Source organism: Leuciscus leuciscus (assembly GCF_965113295.1).
Source record: "Leuciscus leuciscus genome assembly, chromosome: 2".
Taxonomy (NCBI): domain Eukaryota; kingdom Metazoa; phylum Chordata; class Actinopteri; order Cypriniformes; family Leuciscidae; genus Leuciscus; species Leuciscus leuciscus.
The window spans coordinates 25124590-25143570 of NC_138726.1; the positions used below are offsets into that span (position 1 = coordinate 25124590).

The 18981-nt window shown below is 37.5% G+C and overlaps 2 protein-coding genes and 1 long non-coding RNA gene across 4 annotated transcripts in view; 2 read left to right on the forward strand and 1 right to left on the reverse strand.

The window, feature by feature from the left end:
• col4a6 (collagen, type IV, alpha 6) overlaps positions 1 to 13824 on the reverse strand; it is a 102451-nt gene extending 88627 nt beyond the window's left edge. For both annotated transcript variants that reach the window (XM_082162529.1, XM_082162530.1), the window contains exons 1-3: positions 13725 to 13824; positions 13462 to 13584; positions 13268 to 13313 (exon numbers count right to left, since the gene is read on the reverse strand). In XM_082162529.1, coding sequence (XP_082018655.1) covers positions 13268 to 13313; positions 13462 to 13472 — 57 coding nt within the window. In that variant the 5' untranslated portion in view covers positions 13473 to 13584; positions 13725 to 13824. The remainder of the gene's footprint in view (positions 1 to 13267; positions 13314 to 13461; positions 13585 to 13724) is intronic.
• LOC309483655 lies at positions 834 to 1912 on the forward strand. The gene is made up of 2 exons (XR_014200614.1): positions 834 to 1597; positions 1674 to 1912. It is a non-coding gene; the product is annotated as an uncharacterized lncRNA (long non-coding RNA).
• Positions 13825 to 14701: 877 nt separating the features above from the next.
• Positions 14702 to 18981, forward strand: part of col4a5 (collagen, type IV, alpha 5 (Alport syndrome)) — an 82267-nt gene continuing 77987 nt past the window's right edge. The window contains exon 1 of the mRNA XM_082162643.1: positions 14702 to 14974. Within this exon, the coding sequence (XP_082018769.1) occupies positions 14897 to 14974 (78 nt within the window). The 5' untranslated portion in view covers positions 14702 to 14896. The remainder of the gene's footprint in view (positions 14975 to 18981) is intronic.

An 18981-nucleotide genomic window follows, 5' to 3' on the forward strand; every position in this document is an offset into this window, starting at 1 on the left:
GCCTCAAAATTCTATCACGATATTTCAAGAATATTTGCGATAATGATATTTATGACGATATAAAAAAAATGTAGACAATTTTTTTAATTACATTTATCTCACCTAAATGTTTGCTGTTTTTACAATTGGGTAATGTTGTTTTTAAGAGTTTACACAACACAAGGAAGCTTGATTTCAGTCTTTGAATTAAATTGAAAAAAGTAGCAAAAAATATATACAAAATAATAAAGATACAAATAAAGAGAAAAGTTTTTGGGTAGGTCTAACACTACAGAAACTGAATAAGGTAATCAAATGTAAAATAACACTAGTCCTGAGTGCTGACTAATTTAAATACATAGGCTATTAATTCTGATTCCTTACAATGAAAGCTATCTTTTGTTGTTTTGATGACAACATTAATGACAGACACATAGCCTATGGCTGCTGTCACTTTTAGAGCTAGTGCCCGTTTCCATGCCTGTTATACTGTCTGTCACACTGTCACACGCGTTTTATGGTTATTTCAGACATCACTGACTGTTTACGAATATACTGACCATGACCGGAATTTTTTACACAATTTTGCGCGTTTTTCCCCCCGTTAAAGCGATATAATCCTCGAAAAATAACTTTTGTTACTCGCGAGCTGTTTGTGAGACGCTTTACTGTATGTATGTACGCAGAGTAAACATCTCAGAGAGCGCGCGCGAGTACTGAATAGTTTAAAATCGCAAATGTTTAAACTGATAAGACTTAAAAAGAAGTGAAAATGATAAACTTTAGTTACGATGCAAGTGACAAAAGAAAATTCTGTCATGTCCTGACTGCTAAACACAAGAGTGTGGTATTGACGCTAGTGTTGTCACGATACCAAAATTATTGTTTCGATACCGATACCAAGTCAAGTATTGCGATTTCGATACTTTTTCGATACTTTTCCTGAAAAGGAAGAAACACTCTCAAATATCATTGCTGTGCTTTATTTTAAAACCGGGACAACATTCTAATCATATAACACACTAATAAATGAACAGCAGATATATTAAACATTTGAACAAAATATGAAATATGAAATATCAAAATATAAAAAATTAATTAGAGCAATGACATTCAAGGTAAAAAAATATATAAATTTAGCAGCATTATCTCATTTATCATAAGAAACATAAGAGCTTTATCTTGATTCTGAACTTTGAATAAAAATATGAACAGCGATTATATTAAACAATGTTTAATATTGGTAACATATGATAAGCCTCATTGGTGATATATTTGACATGTGGGGAGAGATGTGTGGAAGGCCTATACTTCATGTTAAACATAAATATATAGCAGCAAAGACAACGTTGGCAGTGTTGACGGCAAAATAGGCTACAGAATAATTCGTTCTGTATTGAGAGGTGCAATATTTGAAAATCGATCATATTTTTTTTAATTACATTTATATTGTATTTATGTCAAAACTTTCAAACATCAAAATGTCATTTATTAATATGTATTCGTGTCAAAATGACATAGAAACATCTTTTCCTATTCTATTTTGCCTGGAAACGCTTCCAACACGCTTGCGTGTCGCGTGAAAAATAGGCGTCGGTTCTATTTCTAGCATGCACGCGTTTCCCTCGAGCTGCGCCCAGACGCAGGCAGTTAACATGGGAGCCGAAATAAAAACGGACACGACACGCAGCCAGTGTGTCGCCGGCCTTACAAATCTGGAACGCGGTCATTCTTAGAAGTATCGATACTAATAAATTAAGGAATCGTGATGTTTTTCATTTCCGATTTACTTTTGAAGTATCGGTGCACCGTGCAACAGAGCAAGGTAAGCAACGTACTTCCATATGTCACTCCTCGCGTCATCTTTTTCTACGAGTCGTGGACCACTTGTGCTCGCACATGCAGCCATCTCGCTGTAGTGTTTTGTCACATGACACTGACAGCGGCAGGTTCTTTGCTGCGTGCGTCAGGAAAAAAACACAGACGTCCATAGGGAGGCGTTTTTTTTTTTTTTAAGTATCGATACTGATAAATTTAGGTATTGTGACGTTTTTAATTTCCGAGTATCGCGATACTTTTGAAGTATCGGTACACCGTGCAACACTAATTGACGCTTGACTTGTGCAACCCATTTTGAGAGCGAGAGAGAGAAGACGCGGCACCGCTGAACACTCACGCGGTTGGTACAATCAATGTTCGCGGGGGAATTTCCCGCATTATAAGTGGTAGACCTGCGGGAATTATTAAAATACTATTGAAGTAGCTCCTTTTTAGGTACTAAATCATCATTGGAGGCTGACTTGCTGCTCTCACGCTCAGACAGGTGTTGTTGTTGTGCGTGCTAGGGAACGTAATGCGCCATACATCATTGCGTCGCTATATCAGTGATATCGCGATATGACACTTTTTTATCATGTAAACATTTATACCGGTATTATCATGGACGGTATGATATGGCACACCCCTAGTGTGGGCAGGTGCAAATCCTGCTGGGAAAGGAAGTCAGCATCTCCATAAAGCTTGTCTGCAGAAGGAAGCATGAAGTGCTCTGAAAATGTCCTGGTAGACGGCTGTGTTGAGTGGACAGCACAGTGGACCAACACCAGCCGATGACATGGCTCCCCAAACCAACACAGACTGTGGAAACTTCACACTGGACTTCAAGCATCTTGGATTGTGTGCCTCTCCATTCTTCCTCCAGACTCTGGGACCTTGTTTTCCAAATGAGATGCAAAATTTGCTCTCATCAGAAAAGAGGACTTTGGTCCACTGTGCTTTATTAAATCCGGAGTCAACGCAGCCGTCTACCAGGACATTTTCAGAGCACGTCATGCTTTCTTCATTTTCCAGCAGGATTTGCACCTCCCCACACTGCCAAAAGAACCAAAACCTGGTTCAATGACCATGGTTGTGGCGAGCACGACGAGGTCGAGGGCCGTGGGAGGATGGCACGAGGCCGGTGGCGTGATTGATAATGAGCGACACGTGCGCGACGCACCGGTCTCGTATCTCTCACGGAGGAGCGGAAGCATAAAAGGAGGAGCGACGATAGAGTGGTGATCGAGAGAGGACAGGCCTGGACTTAAGTTGTTGTGTTGTGTTGTGTTGTGTTGTGTTTTGTTTTATTTTATTGTGACAGCAGTCGTCCGTGAGGGGCTGCTGTCTTTTACTTTCGTTTTGTATTTGTTTTATTTTTATCATTAAAATGTTTGAATGTTCGCTGGTTCCCGCCTCCTTCTTCCCATAACAACATACCTCTTTACACTGGTATCACTGTGTAATTACTGTGTGATTTCATGTAATATTAAAAATTTTTGATATCCTGTTTTCATGGGTTTTATGAGCTGGAATCTACTTTCAAATACTTGAAATCGTTTAAGTTGTGGGCCCTGAATCTATAATCTATGGAAGTTTAACTTTTTTAAATGAATTATGGAAATAAATAAACTTTTCCATGATATTCCAATTTTTTGGAAAGGGTCTGTATACTTTTCACAACACAAAATATGTGTTTCATCTATATAAATGTTTCATTCACAGTAGCTGCCTTTCATAAAGCTCTTATTATCAAACTTTTGATTTGCATCTCTTCTCGTTCAGTTAAATACATTTGTCTATTATTTAATCCAATTGACCTTAATGGTTAATTAATGAATAATTTAGTACACATTTAGACCTTATGTAGCCCCGCCCCCTTTCAGCGCTGCGCTCGTTGTCTTTTGACTTCCGGTCTGTATTTTCACAGCGTTTTGTGTGTTTATTAATGAACGGCTCGTTTTAAAATCTTCCCGGTCGACTTACATTTGTTAAGTCATCTGCTTTAAACATTACAGTCCTCATGATAACTTTCTAATAAGTAAATCCTCTTCAAAAGCTAATTACTCCTAGACAGAAATGCCATAGAAATATACAGAGCGACCGCAAAAACGGAAGTTAAAAGACAATATTCTAAAGATGGCGGCGCCCTCGTTTCTCTGGCGCATTTTTATAGATATTGATTCTATAGACAGTTTCTAACTTGTTTGCAGTTTCCGATATGGATAACCAAATGTAATGAATTCTTCAGAGAGACAGAGAAATTTGGCATTTGTGAACATATAGAGCAGGATAGAGTACAAGAGAGAGGAAAGAGTCAATGACTGTATAGTAACATCATAGTGATCAGATATGCATCAGTAAGGGAGACAGATGGCATAAAATGCAGCATTTTACACTACACACTCTCAGAAAAAAAGTTACAAAAGCTGTCACTGGGACATACCCTTCAAAAGGGTTCTAATATGTACCATTTAGGTACTAATATGTACACTTTTAGAACTAATATGTACACTTTTGGTACCAATATGTACCTTTGAGGGACTAATATGCACTCTTTAGGTACAAAGGTGTACCTTTTGAAAAGGTACCGCCACAGTGACAGCTCTTGTACCTTTTTTTCTGAGAGAGCACACGGTAAAAAATGTCTAACCTCTCCAAGGTTTTCTAGTGACTGGTCACATCTAAATTTTTAAATTGGCCCAAGTGCAATTCTTGTTGCAATAGTCTGTTAACATTGGCTCAATGAGTAATAATACGTCAGACTAATTGAAAAATTTTGATGTTATCAGTCACTAGAAATGTTTGACTTGGGGGATGTAATTTTTTTTTACAGTGCAGTTTATATGTCATGTGATACTGTAAACAGATTACCATGGTAGAGACTGCCTCATTACTGTAACTCACCCCTATAAAGGTCAACTACAAGATTCAGTCATATGGCACAGGGAAAACATTTACTTTTCTAGCACAAAACCTCATGGCAGTTTCATAACTTCATCACACCTTTTGATAACTCACTAGATAGATACTATTACAAACAGTATGGATTCAGTTACATAAATTAGGCAATGTAAGTGTATTTTCTAATGTGGCAACTGTAGTCTGTATTACTGTAATTATTTCAGCAACAAGGGTGATTTAAAACATGTATCTTGCATTGTTTGCTGTTGAATGAACTGATTGTTAAAAGTGCTAAATTGAAAGAAGATCATACTGTTGTGTTTCGGTGATTAAACCAAATGTTCTCATCACATATTACAATAATCTTGCGTCTGAAAAAATATGTTATGTGGACTGAAATGTGTATAAAGGTAATGAAAGCATGGGATCAGGTTTTGAAAATGTACACCATATTTGTGAAAATAGTACCAAAGCGAATAAAAAAAAAAACTGTATAACAGATTGTTTACTTGTCTTTAATAGTGTTTGAAATTTATATTTATATTTTATTTTTAGATTTTAGATTATATTTATGTCGATTTTTTTTTTTTTCATTTGCATTGTTCTTGCATTCCATGTAAAAAGTCTGGTGAGTAAAAAAAAATAAAAAAAAAATACAAATGACAATGAATAAATTGTGTGTGTGTACTCCAGGGGGACTTCACAGGCTACAGTAAATAGCTATACAAGTATCTGTTAAATGACAGCTTGATATGTTGCTATTTAATTTCTGAACATACACCTGAACATTGAAATGATATTTAAGATACAACAAACAGAAAAACAGAACTCTTCTCCATTATGCCCTCAATCCTACTGACAACTCATCTATCTCAATCCACTTAACCTAATATCCAATAGAGGGCCATAAACATTACCTCCTAGCGTTAAAGCTTTTAAATGGATGGAGGGACCACGGAATGTTCAAACAGGGAGAGGCACTAACAAATCACAAAGCAATCACAAAGTGTCTCGGTCTGACCTGAAGGAATATTCTAGAAAGCAACACCTGCAGCAAGGAAAAGCGAACTCTCAACATGTTTTACCAGGCAGCCCAGGAATTTTTCATGGGGGAGGAAGCATGGGGTGTCCTCTGTGATAACACTAAGACAATATTCACCCAAAAAGCACAACACCAGAACAGTTTCTCAGAGACTTTCATTTGTGAAATGACAATAAAGATTAGCTATGCTTGTTTTTTTCTCAACATCGACTCAACATTAATCCCCATCCTTATCCCACCCACACTAGAATAAAGTTATTTTACATAATAAAATGTCATGATATTTTATATTACATTTTCGACACAAGCTCATTTTGAGTCTAACCATTAGGGAATTTTAAAGGAAAATGATGCCATTGCCTTACACTATGTGCACCTTGTTATTGGAATCGATTGCCTTTGGCATAGTTAAAATACTAAAATATTTGTTTTTGACAATGTGCGATATGACATTATCGAGTATATCCCTCTCACAGACACAGAGAAGAGTGCATACATGCATAATCTGTCTAAGTGATGTAGTCTAGTAGTAGATTAGACTAGTGCGGGTGCGCATTTAGAGTGCACACTTTCACTGCGTGATTTCGTCTATATTTAAATAATTGAATATAGTTAAAGGTGCTCTAAGCGATGTCATGCGTTTTTTAGGCCAAACATTTTTTTGTCACATACAGCAAACATCTCCTCACTATTCGCTAGCCGCCTGTCCCCTGAACACACTGTAAAAAAACGCGGTCTCTGTAGACAGCCCAGGCTCCACAAACGGCAAGAAAAAAAACTGGCCCAGCCTGGACCACGAAACATAACAAATAGTGTTCCAGCCAATAACCGACAAGAATGATTTGGGGGTGCGGGGTTAGTGCGCGTGCACATGAAGGGGGGTGTGGAGGAGAGAGAAGCATGAAGAGGGAAGTAAGCAAGAGGAGAGATGTCCTAGACAACGACACTGACTAACGTTAAAAATTTATATTCTTGAGAATTTTGATATGGCCGACACATGAATCTGCTTTTTGAACGAATCAGTTGAATTTCTTCTCGTGTGTGGTGTCCCCCGGGGACAGACAAGCACGCAGCCTGTGGACTGTGGCGTGTAGCCAATCAGAAAGTGAGGTGACGAGGCGGCGAGGAAGCACCGGGAAACAAAATCAAAACAGCTGGTGGCATGGCGCATCAGAAAGTCCGGTGGACGTCGGAGATCATCGCCTTTTCTTTTGATAACGTAGTTACAAACTATCGCCACTGCATCCTCTTCGTCCGCCATGATTGTTTACTCTGAAGTCACGTTTGATCTCGAGGGATTTTGCGAGATTTCCCGTCTGACCTGGGAATGCTCGGGAGTCAAATCGGTTTGTGTGTGATGTGTTGATTTTGCCATGTGGCTGCGCACCACACACTGTACGACCAAAACTGTTAGACCCGTGATTTTTTATCGCCGTGTGTGGGGTCTCTCAGGTTCGGAAAATCGTCCGACAATTTTAAAATCGTCCCGTGTGAACCAGGCTTAAGATAGATTAAGATAGTAAAAAGCTTCGTTCCGAATGAATTAGCCATTTGAATGAATCGGTTAAATCTCAATGACTCACTTGCTGCCACCTACTGGCAGTTTTAATTTATTTCACATTTAAAGTATCTTTTCATGTATTAAATCGTTTCAAATATCAATATTCCATGTTTTATGTTTAAAACATAAAAATATTATTTATGCATTTGTGACTGCAGGTTATTCATTTGTAACCTCTGAATTGTATTAAAGGAGTCATAACCTAGTATTACCTTGGATACCCACGCTCTATTATAGTCTTTCAGGCCCTTCTAAAAAAGAAAAGTGGAAAAAAAATAAACACAGAGCTCCTCTGACCCTTATTTCTGAAGGCATTATTGTCTCGCGAGATCTGATGCGATATTTTGGCTGTCGTGGACGGTCATTTTAATAATGCAAATGAGGGGCGCGTTGATTGGTGGCAGGAAGGAGGGGGGTTGACAGTGACACCGCAGGTAACTTCAGCATATCATTCCAAAATGACATCATGGCGCAAGTTGTGAATGAACCCGACCTGGCCGCGACCTACGGAATTCAACCGTATATGCACGAGCCAGACTCTGAACCTGAGCTGGAAAGGGAAGATGTAGAGTCGATGGAAGGACGTCTACATCAAGATGTCTCTGAATGGTAAAGACAATAATTTTGACTGAGACATACATTATACCTTTTATTTAATGTAGATTACATTAACGGAGATGTAGTCTACTTTTTTTTATCAGCTTACAGTGGTTATTGAGATCAACGTTTGCTATCATGTGGTGTTTTTGCCTTGTTTCACGTTGTGGTTTTTTAGACATTCAAATTTGTGAACGATTCCGGCGTAAAATGATTAGCACAGACACCTAACGTTAAGCCAGTGGGAAGGGTTGTAGGAACCGCGTCATTAAAAATGAATTTAATCCACTGGTCCCTGACAGCTTGGTCCGTTCTTGGGAGAGAAAACACATTTAAGTTACATGTTGATCCTGGCAGTCAACAACAGAGCAACTCACGTGTGCACTACGTTTCTGCATCTTTCGTGACTGAATATGAGGGGGAGAGGGGCAGGGCGGGCTTCCTGCAGCATAGGTCTGCGGTGTCCATATGGTATATCCTGCCCCGTCTTGACGTCAAGTCGGGGCAGAAATTAAAATCTCGTATTTGAGTGCGCGTGCACGTGGGCTGGTTTACGAACCCAGGGGTAAACAAACGCTTCACTTTTAAATATCGGCTTCCCGGCCAGTGTATAATCGTTAGGCAATCATAACATACATTGATTCTCGTGGAAAAGTGAAAATTACAGGTCATGACTCCTTTAAACAGTCTGAGTAAATGATTTTAAATGCCACTTCAAATGTAGCTTCTGTGTTTCCTCTCCATTGCAAATACGAATTTTGCTCATATTTAATTAATTTTATTGGTAACAGTCCTATTGTGTATTATTATTATAATTGAATTTGATCAAATTTATGAAATTGACACAAAAGATGATGCATGCATATAATTAGGTTTAAAAAAATGGATTTACAAAGGTAAAAATGCCCATAAAAGGTAGAAATCAATTGAAACGTATTGAAAAAAATATTTTTGTCACTGCTGTGAACTGACCACCACACAGAATATGAAGAATATCAAAAGCTTTAGGAGTCATCAGTCCAAAACCTGCCAACGTACCAACACAATAACACACTCAGAAAATATTGTCTAATTACCGTTATCGATAAAATCACAGAAAATATCGAGATATAATTGTCAATATCGCACACCCCTAACTGAGTCTGTTTCAGAAGGCTATTATATATAACTGGCTGTTTTGCCAGTAAGATTTAGATTTTTTTCAATAACCAGAAAAAGTGGCTGCAGATGAGAATTTATAAAAATTAAAAATATGCTGTGAATGTTCCATACATCAGTATATAAATATATGATCCGCTACCCCACTTGGTTTGTGATATCATGTAAAAGCATTATCAAATACACAAACTCTAGATGTTTACAAAACATATTTCCCAGTGTGTAATTTAAAGAGTGAGGCTTAACTTTGAATTGAAAAGGGTGTAATGAAATCGTTAATCTGGTGCTAAGCAAATGATTTGTTGATGAATTTTAATATTTAGCATATCAGAATAGGGGTAATTGACAACAATTTTTAACTAGCAAATCAGAGGCAAGAAGAGGCTGGTATGTAGTTTAACAGTTTCATTTTCTAAAGTCTTCTCTATAGACTTGAGATATTTCACCAGTTCACTAATACCCGGCTCCTTGTATTGCCTTGCTCCTCATAATCCAGTTGAAGAATTTGGGCCAATTAACCATTTAAAATTGCTGGTAAATGTCAGCACACTAATAAAGACTTATTGTTCTTGTCTGTAGAAAAAAAAGGAATGGTAAAACCATTCACCTAAGACCCTGACCTCTATATTGACCTCATCAAAGACTCTTAAGGACTTATCTTCTCTGCTTCATCATTCTTGATGACCTTTTCTGAAGGATGTTGGAGGTCTGACCCTCTACAAGCATACCTCTAAAAATTCTAAAGTTAAAGTGACGTCTACATTAAGAGAAGTTTAAAGAAAATTGTGTCAATGTCCAGAAAACAGCTGCTTTTCCACCGTCGGGTCAAACCGTTCTCTTTGCTTAAAGGGATAGTTCACCCAAAAATGAAAATTATCCCATAATTTACTCACCCTCAAGCCATCCTAGGTATGACATTCTTCTTTCAGCCAAACACAATCGGAGTTATATTAAAAAATATCCTGGTTATTCCAAGCTTTACAATGGGAGTGAATAGTAATTAAGTCAGCGAGAGGCGTCTAATCTCACCTAAGTTTACGATACTCCCACATCCTACGTCATGCGTCGGGTCAGAGGTCACTCTCCCACCGGAACTCGTGTACAGCCCTTACCGGAAGCCAGTGATAATAGTTTATGAAGTTATAAATATGGATATTTTTCTTACAAAAACTTTTCGCTTTGCTTTAGAAGTCCTTTATTAACCCGCCTGGAGCTGTTTGGATTACAGTTTTGATGGATGGCTTTTTTGGGCTTCAAAATCCAAGTTAAAATTCACTCAAATTATAAAGCTTGGAACAGCCAGGATATTTTTTTTATATAACTCCGATTGTGTTTGGCTGAAAGAAGAAAGTCATATACACCTAGGATGGCTTGAGGGTGAGTAAATTACGGGATAATTTTCATTTTTGGGTGAAAAATCCCTTTAATCATTCCATTCCATGCACTTGTGGGGCAGATAACAGAGCTTGTTGGAATGTAATACAAATGTTGTTATAAAGTGCTATATATAAATATAAACGTGGTGTGACTTGATTGCCGAATCGAAGAGCTCATGCAAACACATCAGATGCTTTTTTAACTACTGTTTTGTCATCTCATTTCATCATTTTTGTGGTGTGTTTATTTTTTTATCACCACTGGTGTCCCACAGCGATCACTGCTTCGCCCCTTACTTTTCCCCATCCGCACCAAATCAACAGTGTCATCTAAATGCACAGTTTCTCATTTGAGTACTAATTACAATCAATTGTGCATCACTCCAGCCAAATAAATGCCTCTGCAAATACAGAATATTTTTGCTTACCACTCTAACCCTGTTTACAATTAGTATTAACAAGTACTTCATCTCCATCTCCTGTGACCACATGTGACTGGATTTTGTCTTTGATTTTAAATACCACAGGAAGAGCTGCACGATTAATCGTTAAAAGATCGCAATCTCGATTCAAACACCCACGCTATCTTTTTATTGAGAAAATAAACACCGCCTCTTATTGAGAAAAAAAGAAATCAGCAACGTATTCCTAAATGACAAAGATTCGGCTATGTCTATTAAACCTTTGACAGTACGATCACAGCATCATTCAGATTTGTGTAGGCGATTTCTTTTAAAGAAATCGCTTTTTAAACACTACAACAAACAGCTGGTAGGGACTACACAACATTCCTCCCGGGTTAGTGACATCACCAACCCTAGAATTTACATAAACCCCGCCCCCGGGAATGTGATTTATAGATTATCATGACAGAATATGCTAATCAATGACTAGAAGATAACTCCCCATCAGCAATATAAATGCATCAACTAACCATTCAGAAATGTCCTGTTGCATTCTACATGTTGTCACTTCTTGAGTCTCTCCATCTTTCTGACTCTGGTTTAAACATAAAAGGCTAAAAGTTTTTGAAATTTTCAGTGTGTTTCTGTGTGAGGTAATCAGAGCTCACACAAGAGCTAATGAAGCTCCGCCCTCTGTGACGGGAGCAGCAGCTCATTTGCATTTAAAGGGACAGACACAAAAATGGTGCGTTTTTTCTCACCCTCAAAATGTGACAATTTTAACATGCTATATAAAAATATCTGTGGAATATTTATTCAGAAATGTGCAGCTCTAACCGAAAAGAACAGAACAGAAAGTGGAATTTACTGATTTACAATTCAAACAAATTCTACAAGTATTGGCATTCTGGGAAGTGTCCATCCACTGTGGTCATTAAAACAAAAGCCAATTTAAATAAGGATCAATCAATTATTTTATTAAAAATAAATAAGTATATATAATTATACATTTCTATAGTTGACATTTTAAACAGATCTGAAGTGAGGAGCTAGATATATGGAGTGAAAGAGGCATCAAAAATATCATACTGGTCGGGATGACTTTTTCTCTTTTCAACACAAATAAACTCCTCGTCAACACAGTCAAGATCTCTTCATTTTTTCCCCCCTCTATTCCCATATACGAAATCCTAGTTGACTCCTAGCTGACACACTAACCATTGTGGACCACACTGAAGCAACCGTCTTCCTGCTTCATGCTACACAACATGAGGAAAATTCAGCCCTCCGATAATTATTACTCTGCAAAGCTGTTTATTAGTGCAGGCTATAATCATTTCATGGCTAGACTATTCTGCCACTACTCTCTATCCCACCTGCATCAGCCTCATGTCTGCTTGGGTCCATCCAGAATGCTGCCATTTGATAGGTCTGTGGATTTTGTATTCTCTGATGTCATGCATATATTCTCTAATCATACTATCTAAAATTGCTCCCAGTAACTGCTAAAATTAAATGCATTTTCCCTATATAGGGTCACTGCCTGTTAATGATAAATAAATTATTATGGACAATCAGAACAGCCAAATCACAACTTACTGTACTTTCAAATATCCCTAAGACACACCTATTCATAACTAACTATTATAACTAATAACTAACTAATTATTTATAGTGAATAAATAACTATGTACTCAACTTATATGAAACAATTAAATATGTACCTTATTACCTCCACATTTCTCCAACAACTAGCACAATTTGATGACTCGACTAATCTTTAAAGATTTCAAATTAGCAAATAAAAAAATGTATACTGCCTTAATTTCTTTAACATGAGAAAAAGATGGTAAATGCACCATAAATTATGCACACTAAATGTGCAGCTAAATTATTGCTTAAAATCAAAACAGAAGAAAAACAAAACAGACGCATATATCTAATATACTAATTAGAATAGTGACTGCAAATAGGATACTACTGGGGTAAATGGGCGTGGCAGAGAAACAGGGTACATTGCATATTAATTAGGAGGAGGAGTGTTTTGTCAGTTTGGTGGTGAGAACTGAGACATTTCACAAATCAAACAAGACTTTACATGGATTTTTTTGTTTTAAATAATGACTTCGCAATGGAAACTAACCATTGTAAGCTTTTGACATCTAACTATTTTAACAAGGCAAACAAATAGTCAACACAAATCTTCACAGGTTGTAATTTGTTAAGTGATTGTGGCGTATAAAATACATCCAAATGTGTTTGGAAAGCATGATGCCATATGTATAGGCTATAACTAAAAACAACTTAGATGTTCAGTTAAATAACAAACAAATGATCAAATCCTTTCTGGTGATCTAAACCACAAGGGGAAATGCAATTATATTAATCATGTGAGTGTTGAAGTTTTTTTTAATAATGATAGCACACTTACCGCTTGTGCAGACACTGCATACAAAACAACAGGTAACACAAAACTCCTGTGGAGGGAGAGAAACAAATCCATCATGTGTGCTTGCGAGAAATATGTGCTTTATTTAACTCGGCTGACTAAAACTGACAGTTGACTACTTAATATCCAATTGTCTGAAATGGTATCCACGCTTAACAACAAATAAATATACTTACAAAAGCTTCATTTTGCAAAGCTTTGAGGAAAACGCAGGTAATGTATCCTCGGCGTCTTCACAGTAAGCCTCCGTTAATGGCTTCAAACCTATTCATTTGAGAATCCGGTGAGCGGTTCGTCCACTTCGGAGGACAAAAAGTGAGATAAGGTAAACAATTAAACGAGAGATTGAAATATTACTTTGCACATGCTACATGTGTTTTATGTAGGTATTTTTAAAGTTTAGCTTCTGTTTGTCCTCTGAGAAAAAGAGTTCACTCACAAGAAACTTCTGCTGTCCTCGCGGCAGAGTAGATTCACGCACCGCAAGTGTCTGTGCTCTGAGAAGAGGGCGGGGTTTTCGCCCGTCAATCATCCGCTCGCCTCACGCTTTCGCCTCTAAACAAACAGCTAGATAACAACCACAATGTTATCAGTAAAACTGCGTAGGCCTACCACTCACTCGTGTAAGCTGAAATATCATCAAATATATATCTCACACAAGACTGGACATAATAAAACAGACATTATGAAAATTACATGAACACATAGGCTATATTGATCAGAGAGCCATTCAAGTGACTCGAGACATGCGTTTAACATGCATTATAAGTTTTCAATAATCCGTATAATATGCAGCAAAATGGAAAACTCATTTTAACTAACTAAAAAAAAAAAGTAGGCCAGAAAGGACAAGTAAACCTTATGTAGCCTAGTCTATTTCCATATATTTTAGTAAATGGGACTGCAGCAAAGTAGAACTATTGGGTAAAAAGTGAACATAAATGAAAAACTTAATGTCATATCTTTTTAAATAAAAACGTTATTATTACTACTTTATTAGTTATTTAAAAAGCACCACTTTTTAAATAACTGCATCAAAATAAATAGAATAGGCTATATATATATGTATGTGTATATATATATATATATATAATTTTAATATTTATATTATTTGTGTGTGTGTGTGTGTGTGTGTGTGTGTGTGTGTGTGTGTGTGTGTGTGTGTGTGTGTGTGTGTGTGTGTGTGTTTGGCTGTGTGATGCGTCCTCCGCCACGACATTGCTACCAAATCTCAATAAAAGAAGAAAAAAACCAGCAAGTAAAATAGTTTATATTAATGGTTTATCTAATCAAGAAACCCCCTAAGACATTTAAATGAATCTCTTCATCATTCCATGACTTTACAACCTAAAGTCTGTGGGGATCTATGTTTGACGGAGGGATATAAAGTAGTGCGGTGAGCAGGTTAAGGGGGATTCAGTAAAGTGACGGTTACATTATTGCGAGCGCTGCCAGCACAGGACAGCCTTGAGACTTTACAAGAATCCCTCTGTAACTTTTGAAAAAACTTGTTGGTTTTGCAGTTAGCTTAACGGAGGAATATGATAAGCTTAATAAGTGTCCATAGTTGTAACTGTCAATGTTAAGAGGGCAGAATCTTTGAAAATCAGTATGAACTTAAAGTGTGTCGGCGCGGTGTTAGTGGTGTTTCTCACGTTAAGCACAGAGGTGCAGAAGTCGGAGTCTGCGGTAAGTGCACGTTTGCTTGTTACTTCTTTTAGTTTTTATATTACAAAAGTAAAACGTAACAGTCACGATTCTTTTGGAGCAGTCAGCTCCCGCCTCAGCCAAACTTTATAACATGGAACTATAATGGTTACTTTATAACTATGGAACAAGTGCGAATCTAGCATGTCAATTGAAACATGCGATGTTTATGTGCAATTGTAAAGATACAATCTGCTAATTGTTTGCATTTAGCTACTTTATTGAGTGAAAGTCCAGATATACAATGCACATCACATTTTAATACACCAAACTACGTATATGTATAAACAGAGGATGTCCCTTTAAAATGTTTTACCAATGTTAAACACGCAACAGCAACTTTATTCAAGATATCAGTCATTCATTAAATTGTAAATTCAGCGACTCATACAGGTTTTAACTTTATGACTAATGTCAATATTATAGACTATCTCTCTAAGATGCTGTGTTTGCTTATTTATTTATTTATTCATTTATTTAATTATCAGTAGTTTTTATTTCACTGTAGGCTATTGCATATTGGTTAACCTCAGCTGTTACGATCAATATCTTCTCTAAGCAGTGGTTTCTTATCTGCACCAACAATTGTTGCACAAATTTTACATTACACAACTACACTGTAGTTTTATTTGCTCATTACATGTGACATTATTGACAAATTAAATGCGTTATTTTTTCATTACAAACTTAATGTGAAAAGATGAGGAATACTTATTCTCATCTTTAAAATGTCTATATGAACCCATTACATTTTTCTGTCTTAGCCTCTACAGCGCAGAGTGATCAATCTGACAACATGTTTTGCATGTCTGTATCTTTATACCTGATTGGATACAATGCCACAAATATGAAGATATGGCATAATTTTGGCCGATTCATTGTCCCAATGTCAGAGTCAGTAGCAGGAGACAGACAGGTGAGGACATGTTTAGGGAGGGACCAGTCCTGGAGGTACAGATACACACTTAACAGGGACAGAAGAGCACATTTGGTGACCTTACTACAAAACATATAATGTTCCTACGTTTCCCAATGGGCATTGTTGTTCACCGGTCCTGACAGGGAGTTTGAATGTAGTTTGCACTTCCCTTTCCATTGATTGGCTGTTGGATCGTTCTGATTCTCAATAAGGAATCTGGAGCTCTTTCATATTACTCCTAAGGTTCCGCCCAGTTTCTGTTTCTGAGTTTACAAGGTGAAAGGTGGCATCTGTCATTCATAGAGGGAGGAGTTAGCTAACCATCAGGACAGGCATTTAGACATATAGTGCCCCCCATCCCCCAACAGCAAGATTGCATGACCCTCAGGTCTATTCAATAAGTGAATCTAACCACAGCCCATTGTTCACACAACCTCTTAACCCCTCGAGTCCTTAAAAATGCCAGTTCATTCATACATACCACCCCCAGACCAGAATGTCTCCAATGTTGGCCTGATTTGCATTATCAGAGCGACAGTGTGTGGTACTGATTATTTTGGCCGATTTCAAATTTTGAAACATTTGTAATGTTACACAAATAGATATATCCTTGAGGCAAGAGTTAGGCATATGCTCATTGATGCTTTTTAAAGATACTGATAGTGAATCTGACATTGTTCATTAGAGAGTTAATATGCTCAGGACAGGCTTCAAAGCAATTAGTTCAGAAACATCATGGGTTCAAGGGGTGTCGCTAGACCGTTTATACTGGGACATGAGCCCTACTGAAATATTATTGATAAATCCTTGCCTGTAGGTGGGGATTACCAAATAAAAATCGGAGAATCATTTTCCAAGATAATATTTCATCGTTCATTTCATGTGTCTTTGTAGAATCAGAACTATGCCAAATTCACGAATGGACAGTTGGGACATGTCCCCCCACTTTTTGCCTGGTTCGATATTGTCCCCACCACTTTTTTGAAACATCTCGCACCAGGGATGTAGGCTCTACCTAATGCAAATTAAACATATCAGTTGACCATAGCAGAGTATTCATATTTGTTTGTTTTAAAAAAGATGGCAATCTGGCACTAGAATGAGTTGTTTTTGAAATCATGCTGAGTGCTCGTTGCCGCTGTTATCAGTGGTGTAATGCTCTCTTGTGACTCGTATACAGCCACAGTCTTCACACTCAGAAGAGCGCTTCAATTTATCGCTAACGCCATTCCGGAGGCGTTTCCGCACAAAAAGTATTCTTGTCGCTTGATAAACTTATGGTTGAGCCACTGTAGTCACTTGGACTATTTTAAACATTATCTTTACTAACTTTCTGGGCCGGCAAGTTTCAATTACAAAGAAGCCTATGGAGGAGTGAGACAGCTCTCAGATTTGATCAAAAATATCTTAATTTGTGTTCCGAAGATGAACAAAAGTCTTACGGGGTTGGAACAACATGAGGGTGAGTAATTACTGACAGAATTTTCATTTTTGGGTGAACTAACCCTTTAAATAAATGTACCTTTTCTTGTTGGAATTTTAAGTGTTTCAACACACTTCTCACACTATTTATACTACAAAATGGCATAGAATAGTATAAAAGTAAGCAAATTGGGATGCACCTTTTATCTAATTGGTCAGACTGTTTGATAGGTCTGAAAATGTTCGCAATTCAATTTGATTAATTCGGACAGTTCACTCGCTCACTGAATTGTTTGCAGTTGTTTCTCACACCGTAACGGGATACTTTATGAGATAGAAAACAAAAAGAGTGCTGGATGAGGTTGATGTTTTCCTACAGTCCATTGTAGAAAACAAAACTTGCAAATGTCTTCTATCATTTGTCAACTATGAAGCAGCTCTTTAATGTGCATGAATGACTCTGTGCTGCAGGTAAAGACAATTTGGTTGCACTTTATTTTAAGGTGACTTAGTTACATTGTACTTACTCAAATAAGTACTGAGTAATATCAATTAACTAGCCTACATGTACTTTACATGTACTCGGCGGCGGCCTTAAGAATCTGGGGGCCCATTTCAATAACTAATATGGGGCCCTACCCACATAAAACATAAACATAATAGAGCAGAAAAAGAAAGGATTCCTGTTGGTTCGCAAACGTCGCCATGGTAACCGCGGCGCGAGTTCGACCAATCAGAGACGTCAGTGTTTTGCTTAGAATTGTGGGTAGTGTAGTATTTCTCCAGAAGATCGCAAATAAGAAGGTTGATTTCATACCTTGTGGCTTTTATAGGAGCAGAAACTTTCGTTTCACAACCTCGTAGCTCGTGGTCAATCTACCTTGGATGGTTTAGACATTATGGCTGAAAATCAATATCCTACGGAGAAAATGAATGGGATTTTGCTGGTCTGTTGGGGCCCCCCTTTGGAGGACGGGGCCTGTTTCAATTGAAACAGGTGAAACATAGGTAAGGCCGCCTCTGCATGTACTTAATAGAGTTATCGTGAGGGCTATGGTTTGGTTTAGGGTTAGTTATTAGTATAAATTTAGTAACGTGTAAGTACGTCACCTTAAAATAAAGAGTTACTGACCATTTATATACATAACAGTATAAAAAAAGAGTATCAAAATATAGTACACTTTTTTTTATTGTGTTGGCCTGTGTCCCAGTACTGTGATGAAAGGCTAGAAACGCTTGTGGTAGATACCGCTCGATCTAACTATGTGTTGTCCTTTTGAGGAGCCATTGCAGTGTGAAAGAACAGATTTTCTCCTATTTTCACAATGCCAAAGCCTTTTAACTCAAAGCAGAATGGAATTCCTGGCCAAAATTCCCACCCCTTCTGTCTTTCAGTACTGGCCGCCTAGTGGTGAAATCTGGTATCACATGACAAAGTTTATTTTGGTGGTAGTTGAAGACAAAAATGACCGTTGCCAGTAATTAATATTTCCATATTTAGTTTAAATACACATTGAAATTGTGATCATCTGGGATTTTTGAGGTTTTTGTTCTTCTGCAGATGCCAGAACCTAGTGTCACCAGGTCAGAGAGTTTGCTGGTAACTTGAACCGTAAGGGTCTGCTTTGAACTGTTCATACTTGAAGGA